General features: G+C 39.7%; 1 protein-coding gene across 4 annotated transcripts; it reads right to left on the bottom strand.

Annotated features, from left to right (window-relative positions):
- Nucleotides 1-2231: 2231 nt before the first annotated feature.
- On the bottom strand, nucleotides 2232-18926 carry LOC145435839 (uncharacterized). Of its 4 annotated transcripts, none has more exons than XM_080313104.1 (13): nucleotides 18746-18926; nucleotides 15709-15824; nucleotides 14815-14947; nucleotides 14593-14760; nucleotides 13214-13345; nucleotides 13088-13153; nucleotides 12830-12892; nucleotides 12320-12451; nucleotides 12152-12214; nucleotides 6652-6834; nucleotides 5362-5555; nucleotides 5173-5279; nucleotides 2232-2676 (listed from the first exon to the last, which is right to left on the bottom strand). In XM_080313104.1, the coding sequence occupies exons 1-13, from the start codon at nucleotides 18807-18809 to the stop codon at nucleotides 2427-2429; spliced, it is 1671 nt and encodes a 556-aa protein (XP_080169230.1). In that variant the 5' UTR covers nucleotides 18810-18926; the 3' UTR covers nucleotides 2232-2426. The 4 variants fall into 4 exon arrangements, with proteins under 4 accessions (XP_080169230.1, XP_080169228.1, XP_080169229.1 ...); XM_080313102.1 differs by having other exon boundaries at nucleotides 12152-12223; nucleotides 18746-18925; XM_080313103.1 differs by having other exon boundaries at nucleotides 12152-12223; nucleotides 13094-13153; nucleotides 18746-18923.
- Nucleotides 18927-19339: the final 413 nt, after the last annotated feature.

Genomic DNA, 19339 nt, shown 5'->3' with positions numbered 1-19339 from the left:
GTATGGCAGTGGTTCTCAACCGGGGGTCCGCGGACCCCTGGGGGTACACGAGGCATTTCCAGGGGGTCCGCGAAGCCTCAAAATAGTTGATAACGTAATTTGTATTTTTTGTTAATTCGGAGAATCAGGAGGCAGTTGCGCTTCGTTAATAGTAAAACTCCAGAGCTCACATCAACAGAATGGCCTTCTGAGGTGAAATATCCTTCCGTGCAGATTCAGTTTAATTGCTAAATTGTCAATAGCCTACTGATACAAACAATTTGCTGTTTAGACATGTTTTGTTGGGATTTGTGGAAAAACAAAGTTGATGAGTGAGATCAATCACGGTGACTTCGAAATGTTTACAAACATCCATTTGTTCTTTTGATATAGGCTTACATAACCATTTTTTCCACAATAACTTCAAGATAAGCTGCTGGATAGAAATGACCAGGCTCGACGTTATATATGTTCATCAAAAAGATTGTTTGTCAATTTTTGGTGGCATATTTGTTGCGATCATACCCAAATGTGTCGTCGGAAGCGTTACGCGTTATTATTACATTAGCCACCACCTACATGTGTGGAAATGGAATTTTGGCACTCGTTCATATCAAATCGAATGAGCGTATTATCAAGACACGACCACGTATTTCTAGAAATGCAGTTGCAGAATTCGCTTTGAAATAATAGAAGTCAACCCCATTTCTACATGAATAGTAAGATCTTATTTTCAAGAAAAGTCATTTTGTTGCTGTTTATCACTAAGCCTACAGTTATCATTTGCACGAGACAGATGACTATTGCACGAGAATTAGGCAAAATTTGAACTGAAACTTCGTGAAAGTCCGCAGGGTCCGTGATGGTCCGAAAGGGGTCCGCGAAGACAAAAAGGTTGAGAACCACTGTTGTATGGTAACTCTATTGTTAGTATAAAGTGCTTCGTGGATCTCACGACGTCTCATGTCTAGGTTTATCTTTACTCAGGGCCGAAACAGCACTTCGTCAGCCCCCCCCCCCCCCCCAAAAAAAAAACAACAACATGTTGGTCTTGGGCCCTTAATGCGGTGATAAACCAAACTTCTTCACCTCGTGGTGATTAGAGGCGTCAACCAAGATGGAAAAAGGCCGGACAAAATCCTTTTTTGAGCGTGGAGCAAGAACTCGAGTAGAAATGCTTGTAGTCTACGTCCTGGCCGGAGCAAACTTCTTTGCAATGTCGGAATGGGGGAATATTGCTTTGAACAATTTCGATGTGCCATCATTGGTACGGAATGATTGCTGGTGTTTGCAGTATGGAATGCCCAGATACCCTTAGCAGCAGCTGCCTTGTAGTCCGTGGTCGTTGGTGCTGATCGACTTGTGAAAAAAAATTCATCGACTGGCTCGAATTAATCATTATGACACATTTCTTGTGTTTTGGGGTATCAATATGAGTTGAAATAGCGGTCTTTCCTATGGCCTCCAGCTGCAGGTTAATGTCACAATTGCAGATATTGCAATGTGCGAAACACTCGCCCTTCCAGCTTCGTTTGATACCTTTGAATTCTCTCTCATAATCGTCACGAAAATCGTTTTTACGCCTGCTCCTTAACTACCAGATTTAGCCTTATTAGAAGCTAACACTATATGTACAATATAATTTAGATAAATTTATCAATGATTTATAGCTTTACGTTTTAACTCAAGTGTCGAAGCCCTTTTTCGTACGTGAAAAATGCTGCCTTCACTACAGCTTATTCTGCTTTAGACTAAACAGCAGAAACCTGGTACTGCTGTTTACTGTTAAAATGACGTTCGCTGCAATAGTTTGGTACAGCCGAAACTGCTACACCACTCACTGCCCTAGCTAAGCTATCGCACCCCTTCGAAGTCAAATTCTATGGTGCGTACGCCACAGGAGTTCCTTTCATTTATGATGTCATAAAATCTCGATGCCAAAGCATAATTTTGAAATATTATGCAACACAGATAACAGAGGGAAATGATCGAAGTTCTATAGTTGTTGAAAATAAGACAAAATAAGGACGCAAGTCAAAAATAAGGACATTTCTTAGAAATAAGGACAGTTGAGTTTTCTAAGACGTGGCCCTTCAAAATAAGGACAAATCTTAGAAATAAGGACGGTATGGCAACCCTGCTTATGACAGTGGTTATTTGGAGGTGAGGTAATATACGTCCGTAAATTAGAGTTACAGCAATCTTCCGAGTTCTGGCTATTTGCTGCTCAACATAAGTAAACATGCGCTTCATTACTGATGGATTACAAATATATTCGAACGTATCAGAGCAAACTGCAATGACATAAACACTCAGTCAAATTTCACTAGCCTTAATCGCGTGCTCCAGAAAAGAGTAACTGAGGTACGTACCAAAAATGGGTGAAAACCCCTGACGTAAATTATGATCTCATGTTAAGTGGAGAATTGAATGTTATACACATACAATCAGATAGGAGAGAAGACTAGACAAAATCTGCACAATCCGGAACCCATCCTAGCAATATCAAACGAATGGGCCAAGAACACAATTCTGTTTAATGCAATGTTGATACGCCGATCAGTGGGAAATGTGACTGGTAGCTTCCATTCGTCCACTCGATCAACTTTGTAGATCACGTCACCACTTGACTTTGTCAGCAGGAAAATGACTTCGGACTTGGGTGGAATCATTCGACGTCCGGATATGCCGGGAACTCTGTCATGTTAAATGAATTGAGGCTGACATTCGGTATTATGGTACAGATACTTCTGTCACAAGGACACGTCGGAAAAAAGGCTAAATCCCCAATTTGATTTGCAGATGTCAGGGTTATAATGACTCGAGTCAAACTCGAGTCGCGTTTTTTTGGTGACTCGACTTGACTCGAGTCATTTTCTTAAAAATGACAAATGACTTGACCCGACTCGAGTCAATTTGTGTATTGACTCGACTTGTACTCGAGTCATTGCGCATGACTCGGACCAAGTCATATGACTCGAGGCTGGGTCTACCAAGACAGACATTTCATTGTAATTTCGAAGAATAGTGAAGCTATGCAGTCGATCAGTACTGGACTACAGGTACTTGAAAATGCTACCAGAAACTGTTAAAAGTGAGGAAAATAAGTATATTATGAATAAGAAGCATTCGATATCACCGAGAAGAGTGGTAAAAAGTGGGTTTCACATGACATTAACTCGGAACTGAACAGTAGGGCTGTTCAAAAATAACTTTTTCCCCCGATTCAAGCCGGTCACCTCTTAAATCGTCAGGTTACCCTAAAAAACGCTGCACACCAAATTTCGTTCAATTCTAAAAAGTATGGGGCTCCGCAGATCCAATTGATTTTTTAAATTTAAACAGGAAAATTGAAGAAAAAAATTCAAATTTTCCTGTCAACCCCATGAAATTGTTGAGGTGTCTTCAGAGACCAGGCAAAACAAATTTGACTCAATTCCAACTAGTTGAAGCGGAGTTATTGGCGTTTCTCGTTGATAATCCTCGGATTATCCACCAATCAGAGATAATCCAAGAAATATCTATGACTTGGACTCGAGACTCTACTCCATGACTTGGACTCAGACTTGACTCGGTGGCTGAATTGAAAATGACTCGACTTGAATAGAGTCAAAACTATAAAAGTGAGTTTGACTCGTGACTAGCAACCTTGTAATTTGGTTACAACCCTGCCAGATGCCCTCCACGCATCACATGTAAAGTAGGCAATCGAAGTAGCTCCTTCTGCTATTATAGTGGACGTAATAACTATGCCGTTCAAATGAGCCCTTGTAGAAGTACTAATTCAATGGAATACTGTGAAGGCCGGTTAAGAACATTGCGCCACTGTTATTCAAACGGAAACTAGAATAAACTTGGCGCAATCGATTCGCGTTTTCATGATAAAGCGGGGCATGGACAGGATATTCGCCGATTTTCTTTCAATTTTTAGCCTTATCCGTATCGGAGGCGGATTAGTACTTTTCTGGTACGTCCGGAGTGTCAGGGAGTATTGTTCAAGATTTAGTCAGATCCGTGGGATACTGACAGGACTCTGATCCGGATTGGACCTTGTTCCATACTTTTTCTGCTAGGCCGGAGTCTGATCGGAGCCGCAATTCATTTTGAATAAACAAGATCGAAATCGGACTAGGAAATTTTGCGATCCGTCCCACTATTAATTGTCTGTTACTGACGGTTAATAAGATTACACGGGCATCAAAAAAATTAGTGAAGTAATTCTATCTGGAGTGCAGCATTCATTGCTGTATGCGTTTATCCGTATTTTTGTTGCTATACAAGACATCGTTTGTCGACACACGCCTTTAGAACATTACCAATATTTCCTAAGTAGGGAATAACAGATTGGTGGTACAGAATTTGAACACTGGTTTCAAAATTACGTTCAATCATTCCTGATAAGATTTAGTTACACGAAGAACTTTTCACGTCGCTTTTATCAAGAGCTACCGGCACGTTTAAGGACATAGAACAGAGTTAAATTAAAGACCAAATAGTGAATTGTGATGCAATAATGTTGAATTTATAAATAGCACCAATAGAATCTGAACTCTGCTTTTGAAAAGACGCAAGCAAAAAGTTCTCCGAGTAAATAAACGTTAATATTAAGGTACCATTGAGAAATAAGGGGTTTATCTAATTAATATTGATAATATTCATATTAACATTATTTATTATTGTAATTTAGTATCGGTATTTTATATTCAAATTTGTCTCATGTCGCTTGGCATGTTGGAGCTGAAGAGCACCTGAAGAAGGGACAAAAACACCAAGTTATACATATACTGACTTTACACATATAAATTCAATAGCATGAATTTTCGCTTTTCGCGATTTACCTCCAGTCATTATAATATTAAATTGACATGTGTAGTCCGATATCAAATCTTATTGATAAGACTCTTCGTCACCGTTACGAATGCCCAATTAGATTATATTGCATCCAACTAGAACGCCCATATGCGACCTGATACATCATTTTTTTTTAAATCTGGCCTGGTCATAAGAAGGATTGCACAAATGTACATTCCATGAAATATAGTAATAAAAATCTGATGACCTCAAACTTAGACGTCATGATGACGTGAAAGCTGTATCCGGTAGCCTCCATTGTTGTGTTTTATCTCCTTGAGTCTAATATTTCCATTCGGAATGTAAAGCTCTATACTTTGAATGTCATTATGTAACACTTACCCTTTCAAGTGATAGCTTGAAGCCGAAATCGACACTGCTGAATCATCCGAGGCAATTTGAAAATGGTTTCGACTGGGTATATCGTATTTCATCCTTAAAGCGAAGGCCTGGAATAATATCGATGCTTTTCGAATCACGTCTATTGACTTTGGGGTCATAATCGAGAGTAATTATTTGCGATCGAGATACCTTCAATTTGGTGTAGTCGACTTCGAGTAGTGCTTGGTAGGCACAATTTTCATTCTCGCCAGATAGCAACTTTTTCCAACATGGCAATTCTGGACCAGCAATGAATCGGACGTACGTAGATTGTGACTCATCCGCATATGTGATATTTCCGTTAGAGAGATCGATATCAAGATCGCATTTTTTGGTTGTGATGTCTGGGTAATAGCGATGAAGTAAAACAGATTACACGCTAATTCTAAGACTGGACTGCGTACGCTGAAGGGGGATTTCACCAAGTCCCTTCCATTTTGCGACCTCTACATGAGCTTGCAAAGACAGTCTGTTTTTAAAACAAATAGGTCACGTCCAGACTTAATTCCGTCATTGTAAACAATGTATATTGCCTAAGGTTACCATACGTCCTACTGTGGGAGGATTTGCCCTACATTTTGAAGGAATGTCCTCCGTTCACCCAAATGTCCGCCTTTTTGACAATTTGCCCTACTTTTAATCCTAAAATCCCCAATAAGACCACGATAGACGTTAAATTATGGCCTAAAAAGTAGATAACAGGTTACGCAGGAGTCAAGTTGGAAAATGATCTTTTCTAAGTCAACACTCCTAAACTAAGGTGAAAGCGCTTTTATCGGTAGCCGAATCGGAAAAACGACATTTTTCTAATCATATGTCAACGAAATTGGTCGTAAAAACAGGGTTTTATATTCCGCTCAAGTAACTTTTGGGGCCTGTGGAAAGTGTCCTCCTTACCAATCTCAAATAATGGTAACCCTATTACTGCAAATCGAATCACTTACTTATGGCCGGGGCTTGGCAATATCAAGTATCTGAGTGACTCGAATCTGAATAGAGTATTAGGATTCGAGGGTAGTCAAGCATTCGAGTATCACTCATTTTGACGGCATTTGAGTAATCGAAAAATGATTTGTGACTACTCGACCTGAATCATTAAAATATTACTTGACTCATATTAGATGACTAGAATCATTATACACTGTGCTACCAGTGGCCTGAGAATCAATGTATTTGACGCGCGACATGTATCGGGGAAGTGTCGATTTTACGTAGACTGGGTTTTATATTCCTGCTGGTGTCTGTAGCTCCAAGAGAGGATGATATATCGGAATCATATTGTCAATGAATGGCAAACTATGGCTATGTATTATACCTGAGAGGTTTAGTTAGAGTCATTGACTATGGGGTGCAGGAGACATCAGACAATTTAATCCGTACGGTAGGAGCACACATATAGGCTACTTCCGTACCGTGGATAAGAATACAAATCACAAATACCAATGCAACTGTCATCGTTAAAGTCTCTGTCCCATCGTCCAGAACTCATGCATTTAATGATGCCCGAACCCTTTTCATTCAACGTAGCTGTCGTTGGGCACTCAATCGAACAGACTGAACCCGCTCGGTAGTTGTTTGTACAATCCAGCGTCGAACCATTCGGTAAGTACGGAGCTGAACATGCTGTGAATAAAACAGATGCATGATTTGACGCTAAGCAAGTTATTTCCAAGTTTATCTATATTCGCGTTTAATTTAACTTTTTTACGAGTACTTCCACACCACGTAATGAATAATTGTCTATGGCAGGGGTGGGCAAACTTTTGAGCTCGCGGGCCGCATTCGACATCTGAATCCATTCGCGGGCCGCATTATATAAAATTGTGACTATACACCAAAACGCAGTAGTGGTGTTTGATTATATCATATAGTGATGACATGGAGATAATATATATGCTTATTCAATGCAAACCAAACATTACTTTGATGATATCGGACAAGCGTGAGAAACAGTGGCGAGATTTCATAGGCTGGTCGACTGCAATAACCAATTCGTCGGTTGTCCCGATTCTTAGAACATGATTGAAATTTAAATCTGTGAGCAGCTATCTGTTCATAGATTTACCAATTCCACTTTTGGTAGAGTTCCAGGACACACAATGCTGACAGCATCATAACCATGTTAGCTTCAAACACGCTTCTACTATGTGCAGATAAAATATAAATCCCCTAATTGTACGCATACAGAGAACGAATCTACCCAAGACACGCGCGAATCGTTTTTATAAGCACTCCATTGAAATAATTAAAACTGGACCAGCCAATCTGAAATCACACTCGTGATCCGAATTATGTCACTGTCGTTTAGGATTTCTGTGATGTTTACCCGTTGAAACCTTTTAAACTGCGTGGGCCTTGAGATCGGGCTGTCGCGTCAAAAATTGAACATAAAAGTAATATAGGAAGTATTTACCCTAGAATTGTAGGTAAATCGCGCGAAGCGCTAAAAAAATTCAGACGAGCTCAGCTTCGCGCCCCCTTCAGATGCTTTCACGACCCCCAAGGAGGGTGCGCCCCTCTGTTTGACAACCACCGTCTTAGAATTATTATGGTGAAATATACTAAGAAAAAGGATAATCAAGTCCCTGCATTAATTCGATTTTTAGTATGCATTTTATCAATATTATTGATAAGTTTCTTTAGACTCTCGCGGGCCGCACGGAACGGTGTCGAGGGCCGCATGCGGCCCGCGGGCCGTAGTTTGCCCACCCCTGGTCTATGGCATGTGTCGTGAACCTACGGCTCGCGAGCCAAATATGACTATTTGGGTATAAGATATGCCTATTCGACAAATTGTTAATTTTGCACCCAATTTATCATTTTTTTAGGTAGGTGATGCTAAATTCTCATAACAACCATAATAAGTTATTCTCGTGACAGCGTAAACACGTCTTTGTGAGCGACGTATCCAGCGTTAGAAGCTAGGACTCCCTACTAATCCAAAAATGTAAGTTGGTTCTGACCTCTGGTCTATAGAATAGTGAGTCTCAAGTGACTTATAAAAACGGGCGAGGGGTCCATTTTACAGCTTGATAGATGTTACATTACCCTTGCGCGGATTTGGGCCTGCTAACCGAACTTGGCAAATGCCAGATTTTGTAGGAATACGTTATTTCACTACAAAATGAAGATTTAATCGATGGACGCAGTACAATACCCCAACAGGCCAACAGTCAAGCTGTTTTCCCTTTACAGCGAGCCGTGCACGCACACGCCAATGTTAATCTCTACCACGATGGTATCGAAGAATGTTTCCACAACACAGTGTTGGGATCAAGTCACTACCTTCGAGTCACGAGTCATCTCGAGTCATTGCAGATTTTGACTCGAGTCAAGTCAAGTCACTCGATTTTCAAAGGTGACTCGAGTCAAGTCAAGTCACCCGATTTTTGGAGAAGACTCGAGTCAAGTCGAGTCAAGTCAAGTCAAGTCAAGTCACGAGTCAAGTCACTATTCGAGTCAAGTTGAATTTTCAAAGTACGAGACATGATTCAAAGTCATTGCATCATGCTAACTGTTTTAAATACAGATGGAGTCCCCATTTAATCTGAATTAAAGAACGAATCAAGAGTTGATTGTACATGTTACACGCAACAAGGCGCTTATCGTTCATGCATACGTAGAACTGTCAAACTACGCAAGTATAGCGGTATAGCCTCATTCAAGGGTGGGAAACTCCGACTCGCGAGCCGCATGCTACTCTTTGAGCCTTTGATTGCGGCTGTTCAACGAGTGTGCAATGTGCATTCGGTGATAATGAACGTAAGCCACTGTGCCTTTTCCGTCAATATTCGCCCAATAATCACATAACTAGAATTGAAACGGCATTACGAAACCAAACACCAAAACCCTAATTGCCACGAGTTACCCAATAAAGACATATTTACGAAGTGTTATGATTACCGAGCTCCGCACTGATATGCGACTCGCACGCGAAGCCGCTCTGCCCACCGCTGATCTATATTCATCGGCCAAATTGTAGGATAACATATGAGACATCAGAAAGTTCAAAAAATGATATTGAGCAATAGTACCCTACCCACATATATATATTTATGACATACCATTACAAACGTATGGACGATATCCGTTCGATTTAAAGCACACAAGAGGGTAGTTGAGGTGAGCAAGTTTTCGACAACGTAATCTATAAGCTCCGATCACTGCGTTAACGATCAATTCATTAGTGATCCGATAAAGATCCAAACTTATACAAGATACTGCGATTTAGTCGACATCGATTACTTGATGACTTGAAATTGACTCGTAAATTTTGCTTCGAGTCACGAGTCAATCTGCATTTCTGAAGCTTCGAGTCAAGTCAAGTCAAGTCATTTTTGCAAAGTGACTCGAGTCAAGTCAAGTCATGCGAAAAAGGTGACTCGAGTCTGACTCGAGTCAAGTAATGACTCGAGTCATCCCAACACTGCCACAACATGGAGAATTACAAGATTGGTGTAGAATAAAAAGGGAGGGCATGGAAATGGTACTTTATTTTCATAAAATAACATATTGTGCCTGAGCAATTGAAAATAAGTCTACAATGTTTAACCATATGCGATTCACATAGCACAGATATACTCTATACCAGGGGTGGGCAAACCTTTGAGCTCTTGGGTCGCATTCAACATCTGAATCCATTCGCGGACCACACTTATAAAATTGGGATTATAAGGCAAAACGCAATATTTGTATTTTATTATATAGTGATTACATGGAGATAATATATAAGCTTATTTAAAACCAACGAACCATTGCTTTGATGATATCGTACTCGTGTCAGAAACAGTGTCGAGATTTCATAGGCTGGTCGACCTCAAAAACCAATTTGTCAAAACTATAGACATCAAAGTCGGTTGTCCCAATTCTTAGACCATGATTGAAATTTGAGTCTGTGAGCAGCGATCTGTTCATATATTTTTTAATTCCACTTTTGGTGCATAGTTCCAGGACACGCAATACTGACAGTATCGTAACCATGTTAGCTTCAAACACGCTTCTACTATGTGCAGATAAAATATAAATACCCTAATTCTACGCATACAGAGAACGAAGACACGCGCGAATCGTTTCTATAAGCACATCATTAAAATAATGAAAACTGGAGTGGCCAATCTGCTATCACACTCGTGATCCGAATTATATCAATCTCGTTTAGGATTTCTATGATGTTTAGCAGTTGAAACTTTTTTAACTGTGCTTGCCTTGAGATCGGCCTGTCGCGCCAGAACTTTAACATAAAAAGTAATATGGAAGTATTTACCTTAAAACAGTGGTTCTCAAACTTTTTAAGACACGCCCCCCTTATGATGGTGAAAGGTTTCGCCATCCGCCCCCCGCCCCCTCCTCTTGTCGCAGTGTTGGGATGACTCGAGTCATGACTTGACTCGAGTCAGACTCGAGTCACTTTTTTGAATGACTTGACTTGACTCGAGTCACTTTGCTAAAATGACTTGACTTGACTTGACTCGGCGTATCAGAAATGTGGATTGACTCGTGACTCGGAGCAAAATTCACGAGTCAATTTCAAGTCATCAAGTAATCAGTGTCGATAAAAATCACTGTATCTGGCATATGTTCGGATTGTTCGCGCAACGCTGGTGTAACCCGTGAGAGCGACCAATCATTCAACGATCGTGCGTTTTACTGAGCCTCCATTGCTCCCTCACAAATATATTGATCGCAAACGAAGTGATCGAAGCTTACAGCCTACGTTGTCTTAAACTAGACTTTAGTAAAGTAGTTTGATGGCAAAATGTCCATTTCTGTTCTGTGTTAACCAAACCTCGTGTTTTATTGAAATTGAATTCGAAAATAGTTTTTATAGTCCTCAACCATTGGAGCAGGCTCGAATTGTATCATATCAATTTGCAAAAGGGTAATGCATTGCATCTTATTTATTTTTTTCTCTATTCTCTATTTTGACTGGTTACTATAAACTGAGGCTGTGCAATTACTTACGTAGTTTATTAGTTCTACTTATATGTGAGCGATACAGCGCCTTACTTGCGTGTATATTTAACTCTATATTCCTTCATCAGTTCAAAATCAATGACCACTCAATCTGTTTTTCAGACAGCTAACAAAATACAATGACGTAATCACGCCTCATATCTCGAAAAGGCAATTTGACTTGAATTGTGACTTGACTCGTGACTTGACTTGACTTGACTCGACTTGACTCGAGTCACCTCCAAAAATCGAATGACTTGACTTGACTCGAGTCACCTTCGAAAATCAATTGACTTGACTTGACTCGAGTCAAAATGTGCAATGACTCGAAATGACTCGTGACTCGAAGGTAGTGACTTGATCCCAACACTGCCTTGTCGTCATATTACGAAACGCAACCAGGATGCTAGCAAACCTAATGGTTAGTTTGATGGCATGGAAGGTTACGACTGTGGATGAGAGATTTTTAAATATGAAATGCAGACTAAATACAGAGCAATAACTACGACTTGCACGCAAATCGCGCGGAGCGCGAAAAAAATTCAGTTGCGCTTAGCTTCGCGCCCCCTTCAGATACTTTCACGCCCCCGGTGGGGGCGCGCCCTCAGTGTGACAACCACTGCCTTATAATTATCATGGTGAAATATACTAAGAAAAAGTTAAATCAAGTGCCAGCATTAATTCGATTTTAGAACGCATTTTATCAATATTTCTAATAAGTTTATTAGACTCTCATTGCCCGCACAGAACGTCGTTGCGGGCCGCATGCAGCCCGCGGGCCGTAGTTTGCCCACCCCTGCTCTATACAGTGATAGTTTCTGCGATGCAATCATGAACTTTGTCGCCGAAAATCACTTTTCTCAGAGCTGATTATAACGATATAATCAGAGCTTGAAATATATACTTCAGACAAATTCGGTTTGGTGTGCTTGCAATTCTAGCTATATGACACTATAGTTCCACAATCTATGTCACCCGTCGTTCATACCTGACAAAATGTTTGTTGATATCAGTCGGCGTGAGTTGGCGAGTACAGTACAGATTTCAGCAGCTGTGTAGGCTACATGTGAAATGACGAAGAAGTTTCAATAAGTAAATGAATAAAATAAACCAGAATTGGATTTTACTTCATAAATACAATTGATTCAAGCATTACCCGAGTAGCAGTGCGATTCATGTTTATCGTAGCAGCATCCAAATGCCAAGCACAGGAACGGCGGTATGGAGGGCCATGTATTGGGACAGGTGGTTTTTTCAGAAGGTAACACTGCGCACACATTCGCCTCGGCTTTTAAAAAAGGACATGTATCGATCAATCTTAGCCAACAAAAGAATAAAGAGTTTGATGAATACAACGTGGTCACGATAGCAATTTAAAGGATTAGTTCTTCATTGATTGCACAGTGTGATAGCGAGGAGACTTAATGCTGTAAATGGCAAAACCAGCCGATTTATCTACTTGATATATTTCTAATCACGTTCATTTTCATTCTTTTTCTATATAAATGAGAAGTGTAACATGTTAGGCTCTAGCAAATTGCATTACGATTATATCAGTCAAACCTATAATTTGTTGCAGGACTGCTAGAATGACTAGCATAGCCTATAGTCTCTGTAGTCTCATATTTCGATAAAAACTATTTCGTGGTAAATAATAATACATTACCTGTCGAGGAATTTGATACGGCCACAGCAGTTTGCGTTTCTGTTTTCACTTCACTGTTCGTAGCTGTATATTGAGCACAATAGTATTCGATTAATATTTTACATTGAATGATATAGCTGTCATATCCTATGCGAAATTAATGAATCCAATCCTACAATCCGTTGACAATTATGATTATTAGGTTAACAAAACAATGTGATTGAAACTCTTGGCGGTCAGATATATTTATTATTCCAGAGCTATATTCAATGTCAGGACACTCACTCGTTGTTGAAGCAGTCTTCGGAGTAGGGGTTATCTGTAGCCCATGAATCGCTTTTTTCGCTGAAATTGAACAATGTTCTGATAGGGATTTGGACGCTGATGTGATATAATGAAACTTACCCGCATAGCATTCTCCGGTGTCGCTATCGTGGCAGCATTTCCTGCTTTTGCAAAGCCGCGCAGAGATGCCTTTCCAAGATCCAGAGCAATGCGATCGCTCGGACTCGCGGATCTGACAGGCTTGCTCCAAATCTTAAACCAATAGAACGTCGATAATTTTGTTATAATAATCACGAAGCTGATTGAAGAAACAAGCCAAACAACCTAATAGATTATCGAGATAAGTTGAGTCACAGTTGCGTTGTCTTATTTGATTTTACAACTAATTTGTAAAATAATTGCTTTTATTTTGGTAAAAGCGTTTGAGTAATGAGTATCATAAAAAAATGAAATTAGAATAACAGATGCCAATGCTATTTCTTACACTCAATCACAGACTCATTTCAAAAGCTTAGAATGAATTAAAGTATTGAAATTGATGTATGGTCCGTGGTCTACTCAAAAAAGAAATGATAATATTCGTACTTCCATTCCGTTTCTGCCTTAGGTAATGGAGATATATTAAACCAGGGCTGGCCAACCAGTGGCCCGCGAGAAGGTTTTGAGTGGCCCGCGACGTAATTTCCGAAATTAGTAATATTATCAAAGATGTATTGCACAGATTATGAACTTGCAAGGCCAACTAAAATTTTGATTAGTCTGGCCGCAACACTTGAGATGTGATGACTAAAATATCATTTCCGACGCATTGGCACTTGGCAGATCCATGAGCCAGTCACATTTTGGTAGAAATTCGTACACTACAATAAAGCAGAATAATTTGCGATAGATTTATCAAAAGTACATATTTTCTACACGCTTCGCGCAACATATTGTCACTCGAATTCTTGCTTTTAATATTGTTACCCCTTTGTGAAAATGAAATAACGCTCAATGCATCAGATTGAGTCCATCTATATTCGCGATTACGATACAAAGTGTCGTTCAACATATGCGACCTTGCGTTTGCGCTCGCAGAAAGGCCGTCGACTATGAAACCTAGGCACAAAATGATTGACGCATGTTGGTCGAAGCTTTCGATATCGATATGTCCAGGCGCCGAATAGTCCGTTCCTTGCAAACTGAGCCCAGCGATGTACAGCAGGCCCGTAATATAGTCAAGTTACAATATTATTGACCTATGAACTTCGAAAAATTTTCGCGCTTGGCGCGGCTAGTGGCCCGCGCAATAGTTCGTCAATGAAATGTGGCCCTTTGGCTAAAAAGGTTGGCCACCCCTGTATCAAACGATTTTTAAAGTTGCCGTGGGCTATCTTCTTAAATAATTCTGATTTTGCACCTGAATTCGTGAAATTTGTTTATTTCCTTATGTAGAAGGCTAATCTCCTCCTACCGATTTCATAAATACCATACTTAAACCATCATCGAAAATACCTTACACGTGTAACAATCTTTTTGCAGCTCATTCCAGCAGCATTTGAATTGGGAGCAAACAGATTTTGTAATCCCAGAGTACCTTTGCCGGCAATATTTCTGAGAGCATTTTCCGTCGTGCTTCGATTCTGAGATAAATGGATTTCGCCGAAATAGGGAACGTCTGCCTAGAACTGGAAGACATCGACGTCATCTTTGTTTTGTAATTACAATTATAGTAACGTTACATGTATCGCTTTTGAAAGAAGTTGGAGAGCAAGTAGTTGGATGCGAATATGGAATGTTTCCGTCGCTTCCGTGTAGCCAACGGGCTCTGTAGCAATAAATCGCTTTTGGTCCCGTTGCATGTACATGGTTATCCTGTCAATGAGATGACGAAAATATAGCACAGGAGAACCAAATTGTATAGCCTGATTGTGCTTTATAAATTTATGATGCACTAAATATACATGAAAATTTACGGGCGATTAATTGATAGAAGTGGCCAGCGTATGAACTATACATTCATATTTCTTTTGATGGTGGGATGGTTTCGTTTACGATTGTCCAAGCCTCAAATTACTAGAATATATAAGAGGGACATATGCTTTGTATCACATATCTTCACCATGTTTACCTATCGGTGCTATTCCATTATCCATAGACTTTTCAAGTGGTTGTGATGTCATCGTTATTGGAAAATACACTGCAAGAAATACAAAGGCCTAGGTTGCATTTTTTGTCAATCCCAACTTATTATTCTTAAAATTCAAATAGTTTACAAATATGGAAGCGCTTTTTGTCTTTGTGCAGTATACCCAAGCGAACCTGGAATATATTCAGAGGAACTGAAAGTAAACAAAAATATACCTAGTCACCTTCTAAGTTTCGTATTGCCTGGGGCATCTAAATCTTACGAAAGCAGTCTTTAGTGTACGCTCAGACTGAATTTCGATGTAAACGGGTGTAGATTACATGTAATGTTATATTTTCTTACAGTTAACAGACTTTACCACAACTAATAATTCTAGGAGAAAATTACAGCAAATTTCGAAATGTCTCCGGCCGGTCAAAATGCTTCGAACTCTTACTCCTATTATGACGATTAATAATTAGAAGCATATGGCGCGGTCGCATTGCACCTTGCAAAAAATAGTGCATCTTGTGAGGTTGGCGTAATTTCCGTTTGGAAGAGCGAAAGTGGTGCAGGCGATGGTTGCATTGATCGCAGTTGGTGGTTCACACTGGATGATCCGACCTGCGTACAAAAATGTGTGCGTTTTAAAAGAGATGTGTGCATTGTGCAATTACGGCTTATATGTTGTTGGTGAATGCAATACCATCAAAATAAATCGCCTGTAACGTATAACGCATCAGTTGTTAGCAAACTATTTTTGCTGACATCGTCCTTAGAAAACTTTTACATACTCGCGGCGCCCTATTGAATTGGCGATCTGGCATCATATGGCGTAGTCAGCTGATAGTCAAATACAGTATGACGTTACAAATCCCATAAGTTGGGCGAACCTAATCTCCGAATTTCTTGCACTGACACATAGAAGAGGTACTGTGTTCTTCCTACTGACGTCATGAATGCATGTAGGGGAGATGTGGTACCGATGGATCAAAAATTGCAAAATGATCTCTGGCCCTCAAATCTTCAGCCGAAAATAGCAGATCTTTTGCTATCTCAACACTTCGATACAAGATCTACCTATCGCAAACATTAACATGGATATCCGCCCTTTCAAAAAATATTTATACACGTTTAAAATTTGTTGCTCGAACGTGTCATCGGTCCCCACCCGGTGGGTCCGAAGGCACACGACCATGGGACCTATGAGACATACGCTCAAAAACTCAAATTTGTTAACTTGTTTTGTTGTGTACCATAAGCTAAGCTACAGCAAGTCAATGAAGAATGTTTCGTCACGACCTTCAAGAATAAAATAGATTACATCAACTCAAATGTTGGCATAAAATAATGTTTTGATTTACGCCCAAAATAACAAAATTAATGCCACATACATATTACCCGCAAATCGACATTTTGACTTTCAAATAACCCGTAATAGCGACAAAACACCATAGGTAACTATGATTTACAGCCTATATATATATAGGCGAGCTTCTGTTGTTGAGTGATTAGTTGGTCCATCTATTTTGCTTGATTTGGCTATGGTACCATAGGTCCCCCACCCCATAAATATTGTAATTGAATTGAAAATAGTTCACTCGAGGATGGTATTGATTAAAAAAAGATGTGCCATTATATACCCTGATACAAGCCCTATACTTCACATCAAAAATTATGGCGGGTTTGTTAGTCTGAAAGGTGATATAGAAAAATGCAAATGTCGATCCAAATTTACTTTACACCCCCTAAAACGTAAATCATTCGTCACAGACCCCATAACTCACGCAGGTCGAATTTTTTTGCATGTGGAGAAAGATTCTGGCAGCATGTAACTGTCGACAAATTCACGGAGTGTAATCATGGAATTATCATGGAGAATTTTTCAAGTATTTTCGGTCCCAGTGATCCATCGGTACCACATCTCCCCTATATAGAAATAGTTATATATACTGTCCAAACATATATATGCCTACTAAATAGAGCGATATTTCTCAAAAGGGCACTGCGCTCTAAATATAATATGGCCTAAATTTAATGTGCAAAGTGTCAAAAACATTTTTCGTAGCAGTCATTTACCCCAGAAAACCACCGTATTCGGAATGCAGCCCACTCGACCTATATCTGTGGTATCGTGGCCAACTGGCCATGCCTTGTCGCGTCTTAACACTTTGAGGAATTTCTGACAAGACTTCCTTCACTCTCGCTCTCACCCGACGCAATCTGGGCAGAGAAGAGATTTTAGATAGTTGTCAGTCGATATTATCATGAATATATGGTATTACCAGCCCCGACGGTATAACTACGGTAAGGGGCGCTTAACGTAGGGGAGATGTGGTACCGATGGATCAAAAATTGGAATGTGATCGCTGGCCCCGAAATGTTCAGCCGAAAACAGCAGATCTTTTGCTGGCTCATTACTTTGATACAAGCTCTACCTATCGCTCACATCTATATGAATATCCGTCTTTTCAAAAAATATTTATGGACGTTCAAAATTTGTTGCTCGAACGTGTCATCGGTCCCCACCCGGTGGGTCCAATGGCACACGACCCCGGGACCTATGACACAGATACCCTAAAAAACTCAAATGTGACTACTTTTCTTGCTCAGTATTATAATCTAAGCTACAGCAAGCCAAAGAAGAATGTTTGGTCGCAACTGTCCAAAAATAGAATAAATATTAACTCAAATGTTGTCATAAAATCACGTTTCGATTTAGGCTCAGACTTATAAATTTGAGGGTACATACATATTGCCCGAAAATCGACAGTGTGACTTCCAAATACCTCGTTATGGCGATAAAACATCATATGCAATTATTACATAAAGATTTTCTGTACGTAGGCATGTTTCATTTATTTCATAATTAGTATGCTTGATTATTTTGCTTGATTTGGCTATTGTATCATCGGTCCCCACCCTACGAATTTTATACATGAATCGGAAAAAGTCTACTCAAGGAAAGTACTGAAAAAAAAATAATAGGTGCCATTATATAGCCTGATACAAGCCCTACACTTCACGATAAAAATGATTGCTGGTTTTTTCGTGTTGAAGGTTACAAATAAAAATGTATATGTCGATCTAAATTTAGTTTACACCCCCAAAACAAAAATCATCTGTGAGCGACCCCATACCTGGCGCACGTCGATTTTTTTTGTATGTGAGGAAAGATTTTGCCAGCATGCAATTGTAGACAAGTTCACGGAGTGTAATCATGGAATTATCATAGAGAATTTTCAAAGTATTTTCGGTCCCAGCAATCCATCGGTACCACATCTCCCCTACAACAAACTATTAGTGTGTAGGAAGCTTGATGCCGGTATTTCTACTACGTTACTTCTAGCGTTAGTTTCAAAATTACCACGGTAAGACATACGTTGCCAAAGTTGTTTCATTCGGTATCTGTTTATATGGTTGTTATTGTGCCGTCACGATTGATGAGGGGCACACGAAACGTCATCGAGATATATAAATTATACAGCAATTAATGAAATCCTCAACGCAATATTGATATCAATGAAAATGATCGACATCCATACCTGCAAACGTCGACGTGATAGCGATGGTGGAGATCACAAGGGAACAGATAAAAGTCAGGTGCATAGTCTCGTTGACAACTTTTTAGTGAAGCCTATTCTGGTTTTAGATTCTCTCAATTTCTACGAGATATTTTTAAAATTCCGCCTTGAAATGAAGGAATATAAATAGGCCGAGCATGCATAGATAATAATGTCGTGCATTCAAAATTTTACTGTGCAGAGCACAGTTCAATGTTGCCAAGCTCCGGCGGTATGCTATCGAACCGTGGCGTCTTGCGAATTTGTGGAGGATTGCGTATCGGCAAAAATGGCAATATCAACATGTTATCCATATGAATATTGAGAGGATTATCAATTGTTTATAAAAGTTATTTCCAAACTTTTCATGAAAATTCACAAAACGATCCTTTTACAGTTTTTTATTAAATCACTCATCGCCCATTGTTAAATCAACATAAAATAAAACATGACATTTGATACCGTCAATATAACGGGTGTAGCTGGTATTTTGCGATCAGCTGGTGTATGTTTGGTTGCGCTTTTGATAACGCAAACCCAATATCATCAATCACATTCAATATGTTCTAATTCACT

The sequence above is a fragment of the Botryllus schlosseri genome, chromosome 3, assembly GCF_051294905.1.
Source record: "Botryllus schlosseri isolate E-star chromosome 3, Bs_hap1, whole genome shotgun sequence".
In the NCBI taxonomy this organism is placed as follows: Eukaryota; Metazoa; Chordata; class Ascidiacea; order Stolidobranchia; family Styelidae; genus Botryllus; species Botryllus schlosseri.
Note: the sequence above shows the minus strand (reverse complement) of the source record. Positions and strands in the feature narration are given on the sequence as shown.